The sequence below is a fragment of a genome, unplaced genomic scaffold (genome assembly GCF_019419815.1).
Source record: "Pyrus x bretschneideri cultivar Hongxiangsu unplaced genomic scaffold, Pyrus_bretschneideri_v1 Contig2, whole genome shotgun sequence".
In the NCBI taxonomy this organism is placed as follows: Eukaryota; Viridiplantae; Streptophyta; class Magnoliopsida; order Rosales; family Rosaceae; genus Pyrus; species Pyrus x bretschneideri.
The window spans coordinates 4,048,712-4,070,605 of record NW_025999501.1 but is presented as its reverse complement, the minus strand read 5'-3'; the positions used below and the strand labels follow the sequence as shown (position 1 = coordinate 4,070,605).

Here is a 21,894-nt window from a genome sequence, read left to right as displayed (position 1 = left end):
CAGGAGCTCAGAATGACCTAAATGTCCTTGCCCAATCTCTAGTGTTTGACGAACTGCTACAAGGAAATGGGCCGAGATGCACATATTGGGTTAATGGTAATAAATACGAGGGACTATACTACCTTGCAGATGGCATTTACCCAATGTGGTCAACAATTATCAAAACAGTGCTACATCCACAGAGTGAAAAAGAAAAACACTTTGCAAAGTGTCAAGAGAGGTGTAGGAAGGATGTCGAGCGTTGTTTTGGTATCCTGTAAGCTCATTGGGCGATTGTCAAGGTTGCAGCTGGAATGTTTGATGTCGAGGCTCTTCGATCCATCATGATGACGTGTATTATTCTCCACAACATGATTGTTGAAGACAAGTGTGATTATGTTGCCGTCGATGAATACAAGCCGGATCCGATGAACAACTCAAGAACACAAATCTACTATGCTCATGACTAGACCGAAGATCCCGTGTAACACGAGCCGTTGGAACGGGATGGACGTTACAATGAATTGATCGTTCAGCGGTACACTTCATTGCAAGAGCCATATTGGCACGTAACCTGCCAGAATGACTTGATTGACCACCAGTGGGGATTACACGAAGGCGAAGATAATTAAAATAAGGCTTGTGGTTGAAGAATAAAGTGTATTGTTTTTTAAGTAATCTTATTTAGTGTGTTTTTTTTTAAGTTTATATGGTGAGGTTATGTAATTTTATTTGGTGTTTTTTTTTTAAAGTTTATTTGGTGAGTTTATGTAATCTTATTTGATGTGTTTAAATAAAGTACAAAAAATAAATAAGAAATTAAATAAAGTTCTAAAACTAAATAAGAAATTACATAAAAATTACATAAGAAATTAAATAAAGTTCTAAAAATAAATAAGAAATTAAATAAAGTTCTAAAAATAATAACAAATTACATAACAAATTAAATAAAGTACTACAAATAAATACGAAATTATACAAAGTATGTGGAGTTAGGATATGTGGTGCTAGGATCTTTGTTATTAGGATTTCTTTAGCTGAAACCCCCTTGACTTGTTTCGGCATCTCTTGCACGCCTCCTTCGCACGACATTTTTTTTTTCCGATGTCCAAAAATATTTTGAATTCGGAGACAGTCCTACTAGAGACTTGTTCATAGTGTCACGATCTGCTTGAGCCATCCTTTCTTCTCTAAGCATCTCATTCTCTTGATGAAGTGCTTCTCTAATCATCTCGTTCTCTCGATTAACTATTTCTCTTTGTCTCTCAACCACCGCATCACAAGCCTTAGTAGCTGCTATTATTGCTGCCATAGCAGTAGCTTTTTCCTCATCTCTAGCTTTTTCCCACGCCATGTTCAGTTCACCTTGGCGAGCAAGTTCCTCCATATATTTAGTGTAGTCATTTTTGGAAGAACTACCTTTTTTCTTTGATGAATTTTTACCTTGAGGCCTGAGGGACTAACAAGTCGGTTGGGTCTCCGGCACTTCTTCAGGCATCCCTTCCGTGTCTTCAAATGTGTTGGCTTTTTGTTCGGCCGTGTCTGCTTCTGGCAAACTGTGTAGACTCATACCATACATGATAACTTCTGGACCGATTGCCACAATTTTGTATCTAGGGCAATCTTTGACAATTTGCCAACATACCCATTTGTTGAATGATTTGTTACGGTTTTTTGCATTGTAGAATGCTTGTGCTTGTAGTGTCTATAAAAATGTGGGATAAGATAGTATTAAAAAATACGGGTGTAACACAAATAAATAAATTAAAATATTGATGCACGTGGAATGCATATAAATTACATAAGAAATTAAATAAATTAAAATATTGATGTGGGTGGAATGCATATAAATAAATAAAAATATTGTTACCTGATCCGCAAAACTTGTCCCACTACGCAGATTACTGGAAGCATGAGAGATGGCATTTTTCCAACAAGTAAAGGATGGGTTGAGTTTTTTCCAACGACATTGAAGACCTTGACTAGATCTGGCATCTTTTCCATGTACATCGCAAAACGCTTTCGTAATTTTACTCCACATTTCTCGCTTATCCATCTCATTATCCGTAATCGAGTCATGAGTAGTGTGAACCCAACATTCACACAACGTAACATCTTCAATGAGCTTCCACGAAGTCATTTTTTTCTCTCAAAGTGTACAAAATATTCAAATGTAGAAAGTGTAGAAAGTGTAGAAAATATTGAAATATGGTGTAAAGTGGAAGACGAGGGTTAGGTATTTATAGAAAAAAAAATTAATTTTTAAATTTTTTTTGTATTTTAAAAAAAATTCATAATTTTTAATTAATTTTTAATAAATTTTAATGTTGTTAATTAATCTGGACCGTTGGATTTGAAAAATATTCAAATCCAACAGCCAACGAACTGCCACGTGGCCAACGGTCAAAATTCTGACCGTTGGGCCTTTTTTTTTTTTGGGTGAAAAAAATATGGATCGTTGATCTGTGATAGCACGGTCCATTTTAAAAGTCAAATTTAAATTTTTTTTACTGTTGGAAATCCAACGGTCTACAAAAACTAGCCATTGGAAATCCAACGACACTGAGGAGGCCCACGTAGCCCTAATACGGGTGAACACAAGTGGACTGACAAGTGGGCCCTGCCGCCTGCACCCTTGTCTCCAACTCGTGCCTAGTCGCGAGTGTGCTGCACGCGCCAGCCAAATAGGCTAGCCTCTGGGTCTGTCTGAAATGGGTTGGTCTGTTGCCTGGCTTGGGTTGGGTGCCAGGCTGTTTTGCGGGCTGAAGCACTTTGACAGGGTGCTGGCTTCACTTTTGGACAGGGTGCTAGGCTATTCCACCTCCAGTGGAACTGCTCTAAAGGTACAACGGATATGGGCTTGTTCTATCACCACAAATCCTTGAGTGATGCCGCACCCCTTTATCTCGAGTCGATTCTCGCCTTGTTGGTTATGCCGACGCATGATACTTGTCTGATCCGCACAAGGCACGTTCTCAAATGGGTTATGTCTTTATCGTTGGAGGCACCGCAATCTCTTGGAGGTTAACTAAACAGACCTTAGTTGCCACTTCGTCTAACCATGTTGAAATTCTCGCATTACACAAAGCAACTCGAAAATGCTTTTGGTTGAGAGCGGTTGTGGACCATATTCGAAGCTTCTGTGATCTTTACCTTATCATTGATGTCCCGACAACAATCTATGAAGACAATGCAACATGCATCGAGCAACTCAAGAAGGGTTACATCAAAGGAGACAACACTAAGCACATTGCGCCGAAGTTCTTCTCACATCAAAAGCATCAGAAGATTAAAGTCACGCAAATCCTTTCACAAGACAATTTGGCCGACATCTTCACCAAATCACTACCGAATGCGACATCAAAAGCTTGTTCAAGGAATTGGTATGCATAAACTTTATGAGTTGTAACATTGTTAGTTCTCTTTGGAATTGTGTCAAACTCAAAGGGAGTATCCTGAAGTATACTTGCTTGATCTTAATGTACTTTTTTGCCTTACGATTAAGAGCATTTTTCCCACTGGGTTTTTGCTACCTAATGAGATTTTGACAAGGCACCCACTTTGGGTTTATCATATCCCTGATGACGTCTCGTGGACATTTCATTTGACTTTGCATTACTCACGCATTTTTCTTAGACTGTGGATTTTGTCCCTACTCGAGTTTTTACCAACCATATGGTTTTTTGTGAGACTTACTTCCTTATGCAAGCTCCTACCTTATTTAAGACTAGTGTGTTCCTAGAATCAATGTTGACGAGTCAACTTCCTCAACTCTACATGATGCCGAATCTACTTGAGTATTTACACACTCAAGGGGAAGTGTTATAAACTTCTTATTTAAGTGTGATTGTGTAAATCTCATATTAGATTTGATTCTAGTTATTCTTCCTTATTAGGACTTGATTTCCTTGGAAGAGAAAGATTTCTTCCCTCCCTTATTACTATAAATAAAAGAACTCCGTAGGGGGAATAACACATCATCTACACAACCCTATAAACATATCTCTCTATATTTTCTCTGTGACGCCGGCCCTTTCTCCTTGTCAGTTAAATATAAGCCACAATATTTCTACTATTTTGTGAAATTTTGTTTTACTCCATAAATACTAACAAAATTACACAAGTTGTTCATGTATTATGGACCTTTTTTAGTTAAGTCTGTTATCAATCTTAGTTCGCCTAGATTTTTTTTTTTAAAATTGTCACCAATTTTTTCAATGTTCAGATTATATGCAAAGATTTTTTTTTTTTCTTGATAAGTAATATCTAATTTTTTTTAAAATGTCAGTATTTGGTGCTAAAGGTTAAATTACGTTTTGCACTCTCAAGTTTGAGTGCACTAACAACTTCATATCTCAAGTTCAAAACATTGCAAAGTCATAAACAAACTTACGAATTCATTACAATATCATATCTCCATTAGTTGATTCGCTTATTTAATTATTAAATGATGATTTGAAAATGATGGAACCCACATTTATGTTGGTGTGGAATTCATAAAAGTATCATGTGAAGAAAAAAAATAAAATTAAAATGGTACTTTTAGGAATGTTATTTAAAAAAAAAAAAAAACATAATTCAACCATCTAGTATTACGGTCTAGTGGTATTCCTCTTCACTTGTAAGTGAGACATTTTAGGTTTGATTCTTGCTAAAGACAAATTTGAACTACATTATTACTAACTTATTGTAAAGTTTAACCCACTCTCCACCCACTTAGTGTAGCTAATATTATTTTTTCCAAAAGAACATAATTTAAAAACTAAAAAGAAGAGAATAAATTTTGGAAAAATTTAGTGGGACCCAACCTTAGCCAACACGAAGTAGCTACTTTATCATGACTAAAACATAAGCTTACACGTGTTAACTATAAATTTTAATGATTTACAATAATTTATTGACATATTCTTCGTGCTTTATAATTTAGAAAAACAATTAATAATGAGTTTTTATCACCAATGGTTCTTGAGATTGACCAAACTCATCATTTTGGTCATTCACTTTCAAAATCAATCAATGCTGTCTCTAACATTCACTATCTTACATCAATTTGATCATTCCGTTTAGATTCCGTCAATTATTCTGTTAGTTTGTATGTGGGACCCACAAATCTAATAAAATGGTGACACATGATTTACATAAAAGAAAGGTTTTTATCAAAAATGGTCCCTGACATTGATCAAACTCTTCATTTTGGTCTCTGAGTTTCAAAAATCAATAAAGTGGGTGTCTGACTTTCACTACCGCACATTAATTTAGACATTTCATTAAAATTTTGTCAATATGTTTTGTTATTGTGATAATATGGTCCTACTAATCAAATCATATGGTGCCACATGGATTAACTATAAAAAAAATAAAAAATAAACTATTTTTTTAAGATTTAAAACTAGAAGTAAAATAAGAAATTAAAAACCAAAAAAAAAAAAAGAAAAGGAAAAAAGATATCATAGTCTTCATCTTGGTATGCTCAAAAAGAAAAGGAAGGCACCCATACACCACTAAAGCTCTTGGCCTCTCTAAACTCACTCCTCATTCTCTCTGGTTGGTTATAATCCTATCAAATTTGAATTGAATTTGAATTCGATTTTATCGAATTTAGATTGATTTGTTTTTTTTCCAATTGGGATTGTGGGATGCGAGAGAAATGACAGCACGGAATACTCGTCAATTGGTTTACTCTAAAAAAAATAGTTTCTTATGTTGATCCACTTGGCCCCATATGATTGGATTAGTGGGATTACATCAACATACTAACAAAAAATATTGACGAAATTTTAATGGAATGACTCAATTGATGTGCGATAGTGAAGGATAGGGACCAAGTTTATCAATTTTTGAAACTCAATGACCAAAATAAGGAGTTTGGTCAATGTCAGGGACCATTTGTGATGAAAACCCTTCTTTTGTATAATCCAAGTGTCACCATTTTATTGAATTTGTGGGTGCCACATACAAACCAGCAGAATAATTGATGGAATCTAAATGGAATGATCAAATCGATGTGTGGTAGTGAATGTCAGGGACGACATTGATTGATTTTGGTCAATCTCAATGACCATTTGTGATAAAAGCCCATTAACAATAGACAAATTAATAATCTATGCAAAAGTAGTTTTTTTTTTTTTTTTTTTTCTGTCAAGCGATAGTTTTATTAAATTAGATGTTAAATTAACCACAAACATGGTTTGAATTCACTCATGAAATGGCTCAACTCATTTTCACCACTATAATAAAGCCACTTGCAACCTATGCAAAAGTTGATTGGAGACAACATAGAGGCAATATAAGGCGTTTTCTTTAGAATAGAAACCTTTAGAGCATCTTCAAGAGAGTTAACATATGTTATTATTATTATTTTTTGTTAAATTTAAAGTACCACGTAGAATTTATTTGCTCCAACAAATTTAGGACCTTTGCTTCACTCTCTACATTTGGAGACTTGCCATTCCTCTCTTCAAACATTCTTTTTATCATAATAATGTATTTCGTCAATCTCTCACCTTCATCAAGAAAGATAATATGATGCGGAAATTTATAGTATGTCGGAATGTAAAAATGTGAAGTAAGCAAAATGTAGTGTTCAAACCGTCACATAGGTTAACAAATTTGTATTTAAAAATTTAAATTTGTGGAGACCATTGGAAATGCTCTTATCTCATTGTGTTGCTTTGGTAACTTACAACCAAGCATGTCATATAGATAGTGAAATATCTTAATTACTACCTCTTTGTATCGCCTCTAACAATGTTAACCTAGTTCCACTACTCGTCCCTCCTTTCTCATTGGCCTACTATCATCGTCATCATACGTCCAACAAGGTCATCGATCTCTTCTATCCAAGTTTTATTAATCAAAAAGAGGATGATGAAGGATTAGGCGAGTTGAGCTACATTCAAAGCTTGGTCATCGGTTTATATAATAGCCTTACTCTCCAAATTGAACTCTGCTTCGTAATATTATCACTCCATTTAAGTAAATTCATCTTTATGTTCCTCGTCTTAATCAAATACCAAAGATCATGTTTGGTTCGACTTCTTAATTTATAATAAAAGCATTTGAGATCGAATCAATTTAGCCAGAATGTTTACTATAGCCAAACAACTTGTGGAGAACAACACTATAACCTTGGTTGGTAGATACTTGTTGTGCTGATAACAGTGTTTTTTTTTTTTAAATTTTAAATATAATAAAAATAAGAAGAGATATTTAAACTAAAATGATAGTAGAAAATCTGCTCTAAACAATGCTTTATCATATTCATGTGGGTAAGGTCTTCTTTTATAGATGATAAACTTTTTTGGCCCAACATGGTTTGCTTACAATACCGATGTTATCCCCCATTTAATCACCTATCACTAGGTGTGAGGTTTTATTATAAAAGATCTCAGAAATATTATCTTGTTGTTTATCTGATGCAGGACTCTATTCTCCAGCATGCACTCTCACGAGTTGTCCCACACTGGGTCACACGGGAAACCAATTCCAACATTAGGTGCTGGTCAATTCATTATATCGAAGCTAACACAATTTATCGAGAGCCCAATCATGCACTAGAGCCAACACAACTTTTCGAAAGCCCAACCATTCAATAGCCTAAGTTGAAGCTAGCACAACTTTTGAAAAACCCAACTTAAAGAAATAAATTTAAGCCCAATAAACTGGGTCTAAGACGTATTAAAAGAATAACCTGCTCTAAGATTATGATAAATATTTGGGGCATTTAGATTCAGATGCCTCATTTTACTATTTCTTTATTAAACATCTGTATGTTTTAGAATTTTGATCAAACTACCTCTTAAAAATGTGGCGCCGCCTAGATTATAGGAAGCCCATTTCTCTTTAAAAAGAAAATTACATAAGATGCCATTGCATTTAAATGGACCAAGAATCCTTCATGATTGACAATTGATATTTCTTATGGACAAATTTTTGAAATGTCATATGAACTTGTTCGCATTTTTCAATTTGTTATATAAACTAAAATTTTAAGCAATTTGTCATACCAACTTTTTGAAATCATTAATTTGTCATCTCTCCCTAACTCCATTAAATTTTTCATCCAATATAAGTCATGTGCAATGTGCCTCGCACATGACTTGTGTTTAGGGTTATTTCAGTCATTCTAATACCTTACTTCCCTTTTATTAAGTTGTATTCGACAAAAAACTGTAGGGGTTTCTCAGGCAATAGAACATCATTTTCTATATGATAGCAATGAAATGGTCATGCAATGCACTCTCTTCTGATTATTCCAAATATGTGATGATAGACAAGTGAGAGTTTGCATTTTAGCATGTCACGAAGACATAATTTCATACGGGCTCTATAAATGAGAAATAGGTTGACGTTTTGTGCTATAAATGGAGTTGTAAATACATATGCACTAAAGAAAAGTAAAAAAAAAATAAGGGTTGTACTAAATAAAAGTAAAAAAAACTTGTGAAAAGATGTTAAAATGACCTAAATAACCCTGCATACAAGTCATGTGTGAGGCACATGACTTATATTGAATGAAAAACTTAACGAAGTTGGGATGAGATGACAAATTAATGATTTTGTAAAGTTAGTATGACAAATTGCTTAAAATTTTAGTTTATATGAGAAATTGAAAAGTATGTATAAGTTCATATGACATTTAAAAAAAAAATTCATGTTTCTTAATTTTTGGAAGTTAATAATTTGTCAAAAAAAATTTTCCAAACATCGTGCTTGGTTATGTATATACATGTTAATGGCTGCCACATATTGTTCATACAATTTTCTCCCCTTTCTTTTTTCAATTTTATTCTCACATCTTACCATATAAATCTAAAGTACAAGTGTCAACAAAATTTAGAAAATGTACCCATATGTACATGTAAAACAAACTTACCCAATTTATTTTAGCAATGAATGTATTGAAATTTATAAGTTAATTTAAATAAATGTACCACAAACCTACCTTAACGGTACATTTGAATTCAAACGTACCAATATAACTCTCTCTAAATTGAGATGTAAAAAATATGAAATGTTAAAAAAACGTACATGTTAAAAGTTAAAAAACAAGAGACGACTCTGCTTAAAGTCAATCATATTAATTATTAATAAAGAGATAATTAAGCTTGAAAGTTCCCTAAAATTATGGAAGTTTAATTCGGAAAATATGTCTCCAGATGGCCAAATTGGGGAATCAATCTATAGCATTTGAGTGTGAAATATTTTAAAAAAAAATGACATTTAGTTTATATAAATAAATAGATGCTACTGTGGATATTAGTTAACGCGCTTTAATCAAATTCTTAAAATGAATAATTGTTTAGTCTAAAAAATATAAAATATAAGTGGGGAAATCTAATTATTAGATCGAAAACTAAACAATTCTTCTATATGCGTGAGGTTATTCAAGCAAGTTTCTAAAAGAAGCATGAGGTTAGTCGTTAGCAGCGTGATGAATTCTTCTATATGCGCCATCCAAGCAAGTTTCTATCATCTGCTTTGTTGCAGAGCTGCGGAGGCGGCAGCTGCCTCTGCTATTAAGGAGACAGGTTGACGGGCCTGTAGACAAGCACATATCTCAAAGGGGTGCAACTCAGAGCCATCAAAAACAAGATTAACACCAGGAAGGACTACTTCTCTGCTGTCAGCTTCTTCTTGCTCAACTTTTGTAGTGCTCAACGGAGGAGCTTCTTCAACTGGCCTTGTGGCAGCCTCGTAAACAGAAGCCAGAGCGTATGATCTAAGTACCAGTAAATACAAAGGAGTCAGAGCAAATTCTCTAATACCATCACACGCGAGAAGCTAGAACATATGATCTGAATACCAGATATACGAGGGAGTTGGAGAAAACAAGTTGAATACCATCAAATACGAAGAAGATAGAAAATATCATCTGAATACTGTTAATTTACAAGGGTTCATTCATTATTCCTCATCCATGACTCATAGAAAACTTCTCCAAAGTAGAAACTGATTTACTAAGACACCTTAGAATGCAGACACTCTTATCCATTCATGTCCGACGCTCATTTCAATATTACTAATACATGAACTATAGGGATTAGTGGGAAGTATTAAGATACTGTAAGTGGGAAATATGATTGTGTCCACAGAAAAGCACAAACGTAAAAATGCGGTGTATGGTGAAAGTTACGATGATCATATAGCAAACAGTGAATACTATAAAAAGAAAATCTGGTTGTAATACTAAACATATAGATGTTAGGGAAAGGAATAAGATGCAAATATATAAGAGAACAGTTTGAGACAAGCCTTAAAATGCTTCCATCAAAGCTCAACACTTCAGTTCGGGAACGATGCCGGTTAGCAAGTTTTAGTCTCTGTTGCTCACTCGAGGCTCCTGAAATGGGAGAGGATGGGTCGACAAGTGGATTCCACCTTCCACTAGCATAATTCATGAATTGTCGTGAGAAGTCCTTTGATTGCTCTTTTTGGTAAAGAAGTTTAGCAGCAGAACCTGTTGCTTGGTACTCTGCACAAACATCGCGCAACCTTTTCCTTAGGCTTTGCATTGCATCATGATGCTTAGTGAGTAAATCTTTTTCAAGTAATTGCGATGAGACCACTCTTTTACATATGTTATTACACAATTTTGGACTAAACAATGGCATTCCAAATTCGACGCTCAACGGGACCCATTCATACTTCTCATCATCAGGTGCAAAGTGTTCTGAATCTCTTTCTTTAAAAAGTTTCAATAAGCGAATATAGCCAACCGTCCACAACTCTATCTTGTTTCCCATATCACCTAAGAGAGATTTCAGTTTTGACCTTTCCTTCTCGCTCAGTTCCAATTCCTCCCCTATGCAACCAACTGAACCGTCATGGTTCTTTAAGGGTAATGGAATATCCATGGTGATGATTCTTCCAGATTCGTCGAGGTCGTATCTACTGAGGGGCTGCACTAGTACAGCAGAATATTTCAGAAGTGAATTTAAACAATGTAAAAGTACATTTCCATTTACTAGACTTTCTTCAGACTTGCCCCCCAACCCTCCAATTGTAGAACCATCCCAAGACCACAAAAGGGCTTTCTCACAACCGGCCAGTGGGGCAGGAAGCAATCGTAAACATTGTCCTTTCATCAGAATAACAGATAGGGGTCCACATGCCACAGTTGAGTACAACACTAGTTTCATCCAAGGTGTCATGCATGAATACGAGGGAGGCCCAAAATTAATGGGACCTGCTGGTCCAGGAAGTACTGACGAAGGCGGAAGAGGAATCATAGATACAACAATATCATAGTCACGACGAAACAACCGATCTAAAGTTGCTGGTGCAAGAGACGCCAAGCTTTCACAGCGAAGGATATCCACTCGGAATTTCTTTTTCTTCTTTAACATTTCTCTTCCAACATCTAACCCTTCAGCATGCATCGATTTCTCATTATTCTGGAGATTCAAGTCTGGTTTAGGGACTTCAGTTGAGCTGGTGATATCTTCTGCTGGTGTACCAATTAATGTTCCATCACTTCCTCTATCACTAACAGGTTCAGCCAAAACAGAACCTTCCTCAGGTATCCCTGATTTCACAGCAATATCCCCAACTTCATGTATTGCTAAGTGTTCTGATTTATTTGTCAAGGTGACATCAGCTATGAGTGTTGCCTCATCATTGTTTGATGTCATCATATCCATGTTCTTGCAAACTTCTTCTGTTTTCACATCAGTTGCAACTCCTCCTGATTGAAGGCATTCCAAAACACAACGGAGGCTAAATGCATGATTTGCAAATTCCTGTAGTTCTCCTTCAAATTTTGTTCCCTCTAGTGTACTCAGATCCTTACATAGATCGGTAATATTACCATGACCCAACTTTCCTGCTTCATACAACGTCACAGCATGTGATTTCAAGCCTAAAAGAAAATATGTGAAATCAAAATGCATATAATACCCAAGTATATGATTCATGATTGGGAGAACATATTAAAGCATGAAATGTAGATAATACAAAGCACAAACACAACTTTTTGTACAAAATAAAAATTTAATCTTCAACCCTTTACGCCATGCTTGATATTCTTCATGTAATTAATGCAAATTTAAATGTATAGGTCTATTTTTTGTAGCGTAATATTCATTGTCTTTGAACCTCTCTACATCACATGAACAATATCTTAGGTGTTCTTGATTTTGTCTTTGAACCTCTTCCTTTCCCTTACTCTCCATCCTGCATGAAACTTATACTACATGGAAAAACTAGGATCTATTTGATGCATATCAGGTCCTCAATTTCCTTCAATCCATCGGATCCACAATTTCCTTTGATGCACATCATCGGCAGCTCATATAAAGTCTCCTACAAATTCTATCTGGTTAACTCCTTTTTATAGATTGCTAGTTGGAACGTGGAACAGATGCTTATAGCTCGAAGATGGGACAAGCCTTTAGCTATGAAATCCATTCACAATGTGCTTAAGTATTATGAAATCCATTCACAAGCCTTATAGCTCATGCCATTAAATTGAAACTTAATCTGTTATCCTACTCATGAAAAATGGGAGACAAGTAATAAATATAATAATGTTACAACTAACGCAAAATTAAAGTCAGTTATGGCACCATCTGACATTCCATGCAAGATGGCATGGATTGTTTGGCATAATGATAAAATATTAGGGTGTGTAAAGTATTATGCTTAAGTCAGCTTCCAGATTACAAAGAATTGTGGGTGACTGTTTAAACGTTCAAGCAGAAATATGGACATCACTTAAAGACTTTAACGAAGTTGAATGAGGAAAACTAATAATTGAGTTCAAGAAAGTCTGTCTCTCTCTCCCCCATGTGCAAGCCAGATTCTGGGACGGAGTCTATGTCACTTGCCAACTCAAGCAGAGTCCACCAAAATGAGAATAACCTTCACTATTTTGCTTGAGAAGCAGACTTGTGAAAGGTTTTGTGAAAGACTCATCCCTATAGTACTTAATTCGATAAAAAAAATTGAGTTCATGAAAACTGTAGTGCCACCTTGAGAGAAACCAGCACATAAAACAAAAATTGTACGACACACTATAGGTGCTAAGAGCTCCTAATGAACTGGTGCAGCAGCTGTAAAGAATATGCCGGTACCTCTTCTAGACACTTAAACTGATCTATCTTAACGTAAGGTTTCAAGCACAATTGCTTAATAGACAACCCTCCTTATCTATTTCAACCACATCAGATTGCAGATAAGTTGATGATATTCAATATAATAAACTAATTCGATCTTGAGAAGAAGAAACAAACCCGGTGAGACAGACCCCATCATAAGGTAGGATGTTATGTTAGCATCAACAACAAATGCAACACGATCATGCAAAGAGTTTCCTGTCCCTGAGACATCTCCTTGTAGACTAGCTTCACCATTGGCAAACATATTTGCTGAGCTTGTACTACAACGAGAAGTATCTTCTTCATGGAGACTGTTTCTAGGAGATCCAGGTAAACTTGTATCTCGAAGCACAGATGCTGGATCAAATACTTTTACCGCCCATCCCAATCGACATGCAAAGGATGCAGCAGCCTGCAGCTGTGTAAGGTCAGCCTGTAATGTTGTTGCCAGTTCAGCAACAGTTGCATTCTCGCTTGAAACGACAAAAACTGCATATAGTAACCTGAACGACAGAGCGTAGAGTATTATGATCCTGGTTCCACTGCCAGTCAACAGAATTCAAATGACAAATTGACAATCAAGGCATTTTTGTAATAAAACTGCCTTACTCCTCAATAGGATCTTCATAAGATTGCTCCCTGTTTGAAACAAATCCTTCAAGCCTGGAAACTGAACCAGAACATTTATTAATATTTCATCACAATATTCCACCACCATATAGAATTTCGACTCCTTAGCGCAATACATTAGAAGTTCAGTTTCATACTTAGTGGGGTTGGTGGGAGCTTGGCATGGATGTCCATTCACGGTTTTATTTAGAGTAAATGAAGTAAGAAAGAAGGCACGTGTACCCTAGGTTTTGGCTCAGATGGTAAGGAGTGAGGTGGAAGTAAGGTTGGTCAAAAGTTTGGGCTCACCAGATACTTCAAAAGTTAAAAAAGGAAGTACAGGATTATATGTTGAAACTTCATACTGGCTAACTATTAATATATAGACTGTAGAGGACTAAAAAATGAAGAATACAAATGCCAACACCAAATTTTAAAAGATGAAAGTTGATCAATGAGTCAATGACCATAAACCATCTGTGTTGGTTTTTGGAAGGTAAAACCATGTAAATATTCGGGCGTATAATCCAATGAGGCGGTAAACAAAGATAAAATCAGAAAGGCTAGACTCTGCATGCCAATTGTTCATCCATACAAGTTACCTTTAAAACGGTCATCAGGATATACAGGGACATCAAAGTATACTAATCCTCGTTGGTGAAGACCTTTAACAATATCAGAATCGAATAAAATATATAAATTTGCTTCCTCTTTACATATTTTATCTATTGTTGCCATTTCCTCCTCCGAGAGTTTCTACAAATACAGAAAATTACTGTAAGGTCATCCAAAAAGCACGTACCTGATGATATTTGCCTGTTCACAAATTTCCCAAAACACCTAAGCAATTCAGTAGGCTAACACTGTTCAGAGTTCAAAGTGATTTCAGTCTCAGTTCTCACCTTAAATTCCTCCAGCGTGAAATTCACAAGACAAATTCCCCACCACGGTTCAATTGTAAAATCCACAGGTTGTGTAGGTAAAAGTTCTCTTGCAATTGACTTGTTCAGCTTCCACATGATTTTCTAGATAGCTCAAAATAAAGTAAACAACAGGTAAGACAATGCCACACACCCGCAGCATCGAAACAGCCCGAACTCATGAAGTTCCATTTTGTTATAGTAACTCTATATAATGCCTAAAGATAAAAATATGCATTCCCATCATAAAATTACATAGAAGAATCCAAATAGTATGTCTAGCATTTATAGGAATAAAATTATAAGGCAAATGACAGTGGATCCACAGCTCATTATGCATGACCAAAATCATTTAATATTGTGATGCAGAGTACAGACCTTCATCTGAGAACTATGAAAATTCATATAATTTAGATGTAGAAATTGCAAGCAATGAACAGGAAGGAGATGCCAGAAATTTTTTTTCCCTAGGATATCTTCAAGTAGAGAATGCCGGACAGAAAATTTAGTTTCTAAGACCAGGAGTAGTTGCTCTAAACTATGCCAAAGAATTCATAAATTGAGATACTTTCATACATGTCTGGGTGCCATGCAATGTCTGTATCCGATCCAGATACCAAGGTATGCATGCACCATAATGCGGACCATAAAGAAAACGAGCAGATTGATTAACACCTTAGATCTGCACTTGTTCATTATATCAATAAATTCATTCCTCCCTATCCCTGTAAGGCGCAAGGCATCTGCTGCACTAAAATTGGGGATGCTGTCATAAGGTTGTTCTGCAAAAAATGTGATATGCATGAGAATATGCATAAGCTGATAAGTATCTCGGTGAATAAACATTTCACAAAACACACTCTTAGCACACACGTGTTCAACTTGATCAAGCTGTATGAGCACCAAATTCTCTTTTATTTTCGTCTTTTCTTTTTGCAATGCGATGTAATGAAAGGCATATTCTCAGTTAAATTTTGTATATCTAATGAGAAAATACTGTAATGTTTTGTTACGTGTCTTACTCGCAAACTAAGCCGTAGCCTGCAAGACGAATTAGCTCTTTCAACTCAATGCTTTTTCTAGATCTCTAGTGCATTCAATCCTTTCCAAAAAACAAAAACATCCGTAATCTAATCCCTGTGAAGTATGGATACTCCAAAAATTTTAGATCTGGCATGTCAGATACGCTACCCCACCAGATATTTCCTGGATATATCCGACACGTTCAAATCCCAGTTGCTAAAGTTACACTATCCCTTTCGTATACCTTTATAAATACATATACAGACACTTTTAAACTAATAAGCTCATCCCCCATTTAAGTCGCATCTTGTAGCCAAATTCACGCCCTTACAACAGGTTTCTTGCATAGAAGTTAAAAAACATCATTAGCATAATGTACCTATGACTTGTGTTAAGTTTGAATCTCAGGTCTCAATAATTTAAATTGATACTGCATAAGCAGGATGCAAAATCTTTGAAATCCAAATTAGACAACAATTTGTGGTTCCAACACAGTTTATATGCATCATTGCTCTAGCAGACGAGGTCCACAAACTATACCTTCAATCAGAAAATTATTCTAACAATTAAAAGTGTTGCAAAAATGAAAAATGGATAAGATGCCTACTTTCTAGGAGAAACTGTCATACAAATCACAGTAAAATAGCAGGAAAATTCAGCATAATAAGAAAGGATTTGGTAAAGAAGCTAATACCATACCATTTCTCATAACTTCAAAAATCATATCGCAGTAATATCTGAATGGGGAGACCCTCATTACGCGGCAAATGTATTCCGCAAGGTGATAGGGAAATAGCTGCAAGTAATAAAATAAACACGTTAACTGCAGAAATCTATGATTCAAGCATTAGATGACATAATACTGCATGCAAATAAAAAAGAAAAAATAACTATAATGCTTCGATGGCTTGGTTCTTTCATTATCCGGAAGAAATAGGTTTTCGTAGCATGAAAACTATTAATGCAATGCAGTTCAGACTAACTCAACGAATGGACTTCCACCCAAATTCAAAAGTAAGAAACGCACTGCTAAATTCCTTCGCAAGTACCGCATCATGTCTTCATAATATTCACCTTCTTTGCACACTTTCCGAGCAAAGCAAGTGTTCCATGGAAGTCTTTTCTTGACGCAATGCTCAATTACCCTGCACACAGTTAGCAAACTTAAGCCAATACCAAAAACCAAGTAGGAAACCACGCTACTAATGGCAAAAGCATTAGCTACTGTAACCTTCTGTGCCATTCTTCTTTGGAAGACAATGTCACTTGAAGCCGTTTCGGGAGACTTTCCCACGGCATTCTTCTTTGATTGCTTTCAGTAACAACTGTTCCTCGACCGTCGCCGGAGCACGCTGCATTTCCACTCAGTTTCCTAATACATTGAAAATCAATCACTCCCATATTCAAACAATTCAAACCATAAACCCCAAAAATAATGAAAAAAAAAAAACAAACAAATAAATAATAAATCCGTAAAAAAATCAAATTAAAGTGCTTTTTAACAAACTTCTTGATTGAAATCAACAATGGCGACAGAATACGATCGCATTTCTCTGAGAACGTTGGATTAGTAAATGGCAGTGATGGATTAGTGGATTGAGAGAGTGAATGAAGTGAAAGAGGAAGATTAGAGGTACCTGATGAAGATTTGAATGCGGGAGAGTAGCAAATTAAATTTGAGTGCCGCGTTCAGCTGCGAAGATCTGATAGGAAACGCGAACGTCCAACTTTCTGAAATTTCGTATTCTGAAGGGGTGACCTGTTTTCGCTAGTGTGACCGTTACGGACGTTGGTTTCCCGGCCTGGGGACAGGTGACCCCGTATGTCATCTTGCCCGCTAAAATTTGGGTCGGGTCAATATGGGGTGTCCTTTTATTAGACTATCGATACATTAGTAAATTAAATAATTATGTCTCGTTTGTAAGTTCTTTCAAAATAAATGAAAGTGTTTTCTACAAAAAATATTTTTAAGTTCCAAAAATTAGATGCTTCACGCACAAACAACTTCAATTACTTCTTTTTTAATTTTTTTTCTATGAAAAGGACTATAGAATTAAAGAAAATGCCGGAAAGTACAACCTAATGGCATAGAAGAGCTTGACTAGCAACACTAAGAATAGATCTATCTCAAACATGAAAATTACTATTAAAATTCAGATCCGTAATCACATCCGTTACAAAGTTGGTCTCCCTAAAAACGTGGCTCTTGGCTTGATATCTTTAATGATGAAATGAAATCCGAAAGAATCAAGCAGCGACCCCACTTCAATTACAAAGTCACAAACTCATGGAGCCATGGCCCATGTCATCCATTATTTCAAGACGTTTCTAATAAATGTAATTTTAAATCAAAAGCCCTTATATCCCATGCCAAAAGAGCATACTGTACAAAATGGCAGAGACCACAACACTCAAGAAGCTCAATGGCAAGGTGGCCATCGTCACCGGCGCCGCTTCCGGCATCGGTGCAGTCACAGCGCGCCACTTCGCCGAACACGGCGCGCTTGCTGTCGTCATCGCAGACGTGCAAGACAACAAGGGGCAAGAACTCGCCTCGTCCATCGGTACCAACCGATGCACCTACATCCACTGCGACGTCACCGATGAGGAACAAGTTAGGTCCCTCGTCGACTCCACTGTCCATCTGTACGGACGCCTCGACATCATGTTCAGCAACGCGGGGATTGTCAGTGGGTCCCACCAGACCGTGCTGGACCTTGACCTGAAACTATACGATAGGGTCATGGCTGTGAACTCGCGGGGGATGGCGGCGTGTGTCAAGCACGCGGCGAGAGTGATGGTGCTGCTTATTTTTATGGTGTTTAGCATATATTTTGGAGTGTTGATAATATAAACCTAATAAATTTCATTTATTACTAACAGATCGAGGGGCAGGTGAGGGGGAGTATTGTGTGCACGGCTAGTTTGGCGGCGGAGAGTGGGACAGAGTTTGCGACGGACTACACAATGTCGAAGCACGCAGTGCTGGGGCTTGTGAGGTCCGCAAGTAAGCAGCTGGCGGCGCGTGGAGTGCGTGTGAATTGTGTGTCACCTGGGTCGGTTCTGACACCGCTTCTGTGTGATATGTTGAAGGTTGGGATGGAGGATCTGGGGAAGATGATAGCGCCAATGTATGCTAGGAGCGGTAATGGAATGCTGACGGAGAAGCACGTGGCGGATGCGGTGGTGTTTTTGGCTTCTGAGGAGGCTGAGTTTGTGACCGGACATAATTTGGTTGTTGACGGTGGCGTCAATCCCCTATGAAATATATTTCTTTCAACAACAAAATAAAGATAAAAGAAAAAGGTAGAATTTTGCATAAATTTGGTTGTTGATGTTGGTACTTGTTGATGGTTGGCACCTGTTTCGTTTGTAAATTCCGAATGAGGATCCTCTTTGGGGTGATCTTAAAATCCTCAAATCGTATTTTCTAGAACTCTCTACCTCCCCCATCACTTTTCTCCTGTTTTTCTTTTTCCATTTTTCTTTTTCTTTTTATTTCTAGAACTCTCTATCCCCTCCCCCCCAGTTCTCCATTTGTCTTCCCCCAAGTTAGTTAAAGTGCACAGGTTGATCATCACAAAATGGAGACATGCCTCCCTTTCAATTCTCAATTCCTAATTTTTTTCCCCAATTTCCAAATCTCACCAAAAACCTCAATGACTCCTTCCATTTCCGTTAGCTGCCATGGCAAGTTTTCCCGTCCGACAATCTCTCTTTCCTTTGTTTTCCCGTCTAAATCCATTCGATCAATCTCTCTCTCTCTCTCTCCCCCAATTCTGTCAGCGGCCATGGCGAGTTTTCCCATCTAGGTGGTTCTGATTCTAAGATTTTAGGAGGTTTGGGTCGTAATCGACTTCTGGGTGAGTGATGCTAGCTTGCGGTGGTGGGTCAGGGGGTCTAGAAAGACAAGAGGCAGTGACATAGTCCTACCTAATACCAAGCTTTTGGTCGGGGTTAACTACTGACACTTAGCAAAGCCTCGAGTCAAGGCGAGCCTCATCTGGCGTCATTTAAGTTAATCTCTTGCTACACCAAACATAGAACTACACGAACTATTAGTCCAGTTTAGTCCACAAACATAGAACTACACGAACTATTAGTCCAGTTTAGTCCACAAACATAGAACTACACGAACTATTAGTCCAGTTTAGTCTAGTTAATGCTAACGATGGCAAACAACACCCATATTTTCATGTAGGTACTGCAGATAACCCTTCATTTTTATGAAGGCATTTCGATCGTATAAATTCAATGAATAGAATAGTTTAATTTCTTAATCTTTATTTCAAAATCACTTTTATAAAAATAAATCATTTGAATTGGAAGGTATTTAATCGTCTAAACTTATCAAATAAATTTGATTGTTTATCATTTGGTATTTACACTGCTGGTTTGTTTAATACATTTTGAATAAATGACCATAGATTCAAGTGGTGGTTGTAGGACTAATTTTCAAATGAAGATTAATAAAGAGTAATATTAAAGAGATTAAATTTAAAGATAAAATTTATAAATTAAATTATGTATTACCAATAAAAATAAACAAGTTAAAATAATAAATCAATTATTAATTTTTATATTTTTTTAATTTTTTAATTTTTAAAATTTTATTTATAAATTCTATTTTTCTAACCCTACTCATTAATAAACTGTAGTTTTGTTATTTGTACATTCAAGAATCATTATTTATAAAGAATGAATGAGCTCATTCCTCAAAAGGACATAAAAATCTTATCCTTGCAATAATGACGAATCTCAAAAAGTAGGTATGAAATGAATTGCAAAGATTTTGTCAGATTTGTTTTTTTGTTGGTTTTCTATTAGTAGTGTTTGTTGTAGCAAACCAACAAAACAATCTCAATCGAAAGTGACACACCAGGCTCAAATGAGATAAGTTTTTTTTTAACAAATTTAACAAATAATATTATCTTACTTAAAAGAAAATTGATAAGTTTAATTTTACAATGAGTTAACAATATCAATGCATAAATTATCAGTTTATATTTATAATCATATCTAGTGCATTTGTTAACCAAGGGAGAGGATCCTCTCCGAAGCCGCCGGTTCCATCAGAGGCTCGGGATCCTCCTCCTTCCTCTTCTTTCTTTGCACTTTTTCGGCCCTTAGAGTTGGTGTCGTGGGCTCCCCGGAGCTAGTTATCTGCAAAGTCGTAGTAGTCGTCGTCGACTATGTGGTTTTGAAGTTTTTCGATAACTAGCTCCGATGAGGCCACTACGCCGCTACGCCGACTTCGGAGGTCAAAAACCTGCAAAGAAAGAAGAGGAAGGAGGAGGATCCGGTGGAACCGGCTCCGGAGAGGATCCTCTTCCGTTAACTAGGAGCACCGAGCACTCATGTATATATATTGGAAAGGGTGCATGACGGATATTTTTTTGAAAATTGAAAATAGTAAGACTGTAAGGCCATCTCCAATCGAGGGTTGGCCAGAGGGCTCGTTTTAGTCCTCTGGCCCTCCAAGATTCTCCAAGATATTAATATTTTAATGAACAGTACATGGCCATATTTGCCTCCATCTCCAACCAAGGGCCAGAGAGCTCGTTTTAGCCTTGCCACAAAAAATCGTCTCCAACCGAGGGTCAGAGGGCCATAGGGCCAAACATAATTTATTATTTAAAAACTACAACTTAAATTCAAGTTCAACGGCTAAGTGACGTCAGCATGGAATATGCGTTTAAGTTTTACGTTGTTAAATGTTTTTTAAAATGTTGTTTAAGTTTTATGTTGTTAAATGTTTTTTTTTATGTTGTATACTTTGTATGATGGTTAATGTTATTTAATGTTATTTCATATTGTTTAATGTTGTTTCATGTTATTTAATTTAATTTAATATTGTATAATGGCTTAGGAAGTTATAGGAAAAAAATATAATTAAAAAAAATATGAAACAAATTTTGTGAAATAGAAGTTATAGGATAAAAATAGAATTTAAAATAAAATAAAGCAACTATGTGAAATAGAAGTTATAGGAAAAAATAGAATTTAAAAAAAAATGAAACAAATTTTGTAAAATAAAAATTATAGGAAAAAATAGAATTTAAAAAAAAAATTAAAAATAGAAGTTATAGGAAAAATTTTGTAAATAAAAAATAATAATAAAACTATAAAAAAAAAAAATTCAAATGCAATGGTTAGTTAACGTTAGCTAGCTGTTGCATTTGAATTTTTTTCTTAAGCATTCTTGTCGGTTATAACCGACAGGAAACTGAATTTTTTGGCCAGCTCTCTAGCCCTCTCCCGATTCC

At 36.0% G+C, this 21,894-nt stretch overlaps 2 protein-coding genes across 2 annotated transcripts; one reads left to right on the top strand and one right to left on the bottom strand.

Annotated features, from left to right (window-relative positions):
* Positions 1-9,347: 9,347 nt before the first annotated feature.
* LOC125476615 lies at positions 9,348-16,986 on the bottom strand. Its single transcript, XM_048582901.1, is given in 11 exon segments — positions 9,348-9,700; positions 10,234-11,839; positions 13,212-13,579; positions 13,686-13,746; positions 14,288-14,441; positions 14,588-14,710; positions 15,281-15,387; positions 16,328-16,424; positions 16,656-16,773; positions 16,860-16,923; positions 16,926-16,986. Coding segments are annotated over 11 exon segments (3,009 nt in total). The 3' UTR covers positions 9,348-9,450.
* Positions 16,987-17,913: 927 nt separating this feature from the next.
* LOC103962294 ((+)-cis,trans-nepetalactol synthase NEPS1) lies at positions 17,914-18,951 on the top strand. Its single transcript, XM_009374989.3, has 2 exons — positions 17,914-18,428; positions 18,512-18,951. Exons 1-2 carry the CDS (start codon positions 18,021-18,023, stop codon positions 18,890-18,892), a joined length of 789 nt encoding a protein of 262 aa, XP_009373264.2. The 5' UTR covers positions 17,914-18,020; the 3' UTR covers positions 18,893-18,951.
* The last annotated feature ends 2,943 nt before the right edge of the window (positions 18,952-21,894 follow it).

What these genes read in the sequence shown, in the direction of transcription:
- LOC103962294 (XM_009374989.3), top strand. Translation starts at nt 18,021, where the DNA reads ATGGCAGAGACCACAACACTCAAGAAGCTCAATGGCAAGGTGGCCATC. An exon ending in AGCACGCGGCGAGAGTGATG is followed by an intron (nt 18,429 to 18,511) that starts GTGCTGCTTATT and finishes TATTACTAACAG; the next exon opens with ATCGAGGGGCAGGTGAGGGG.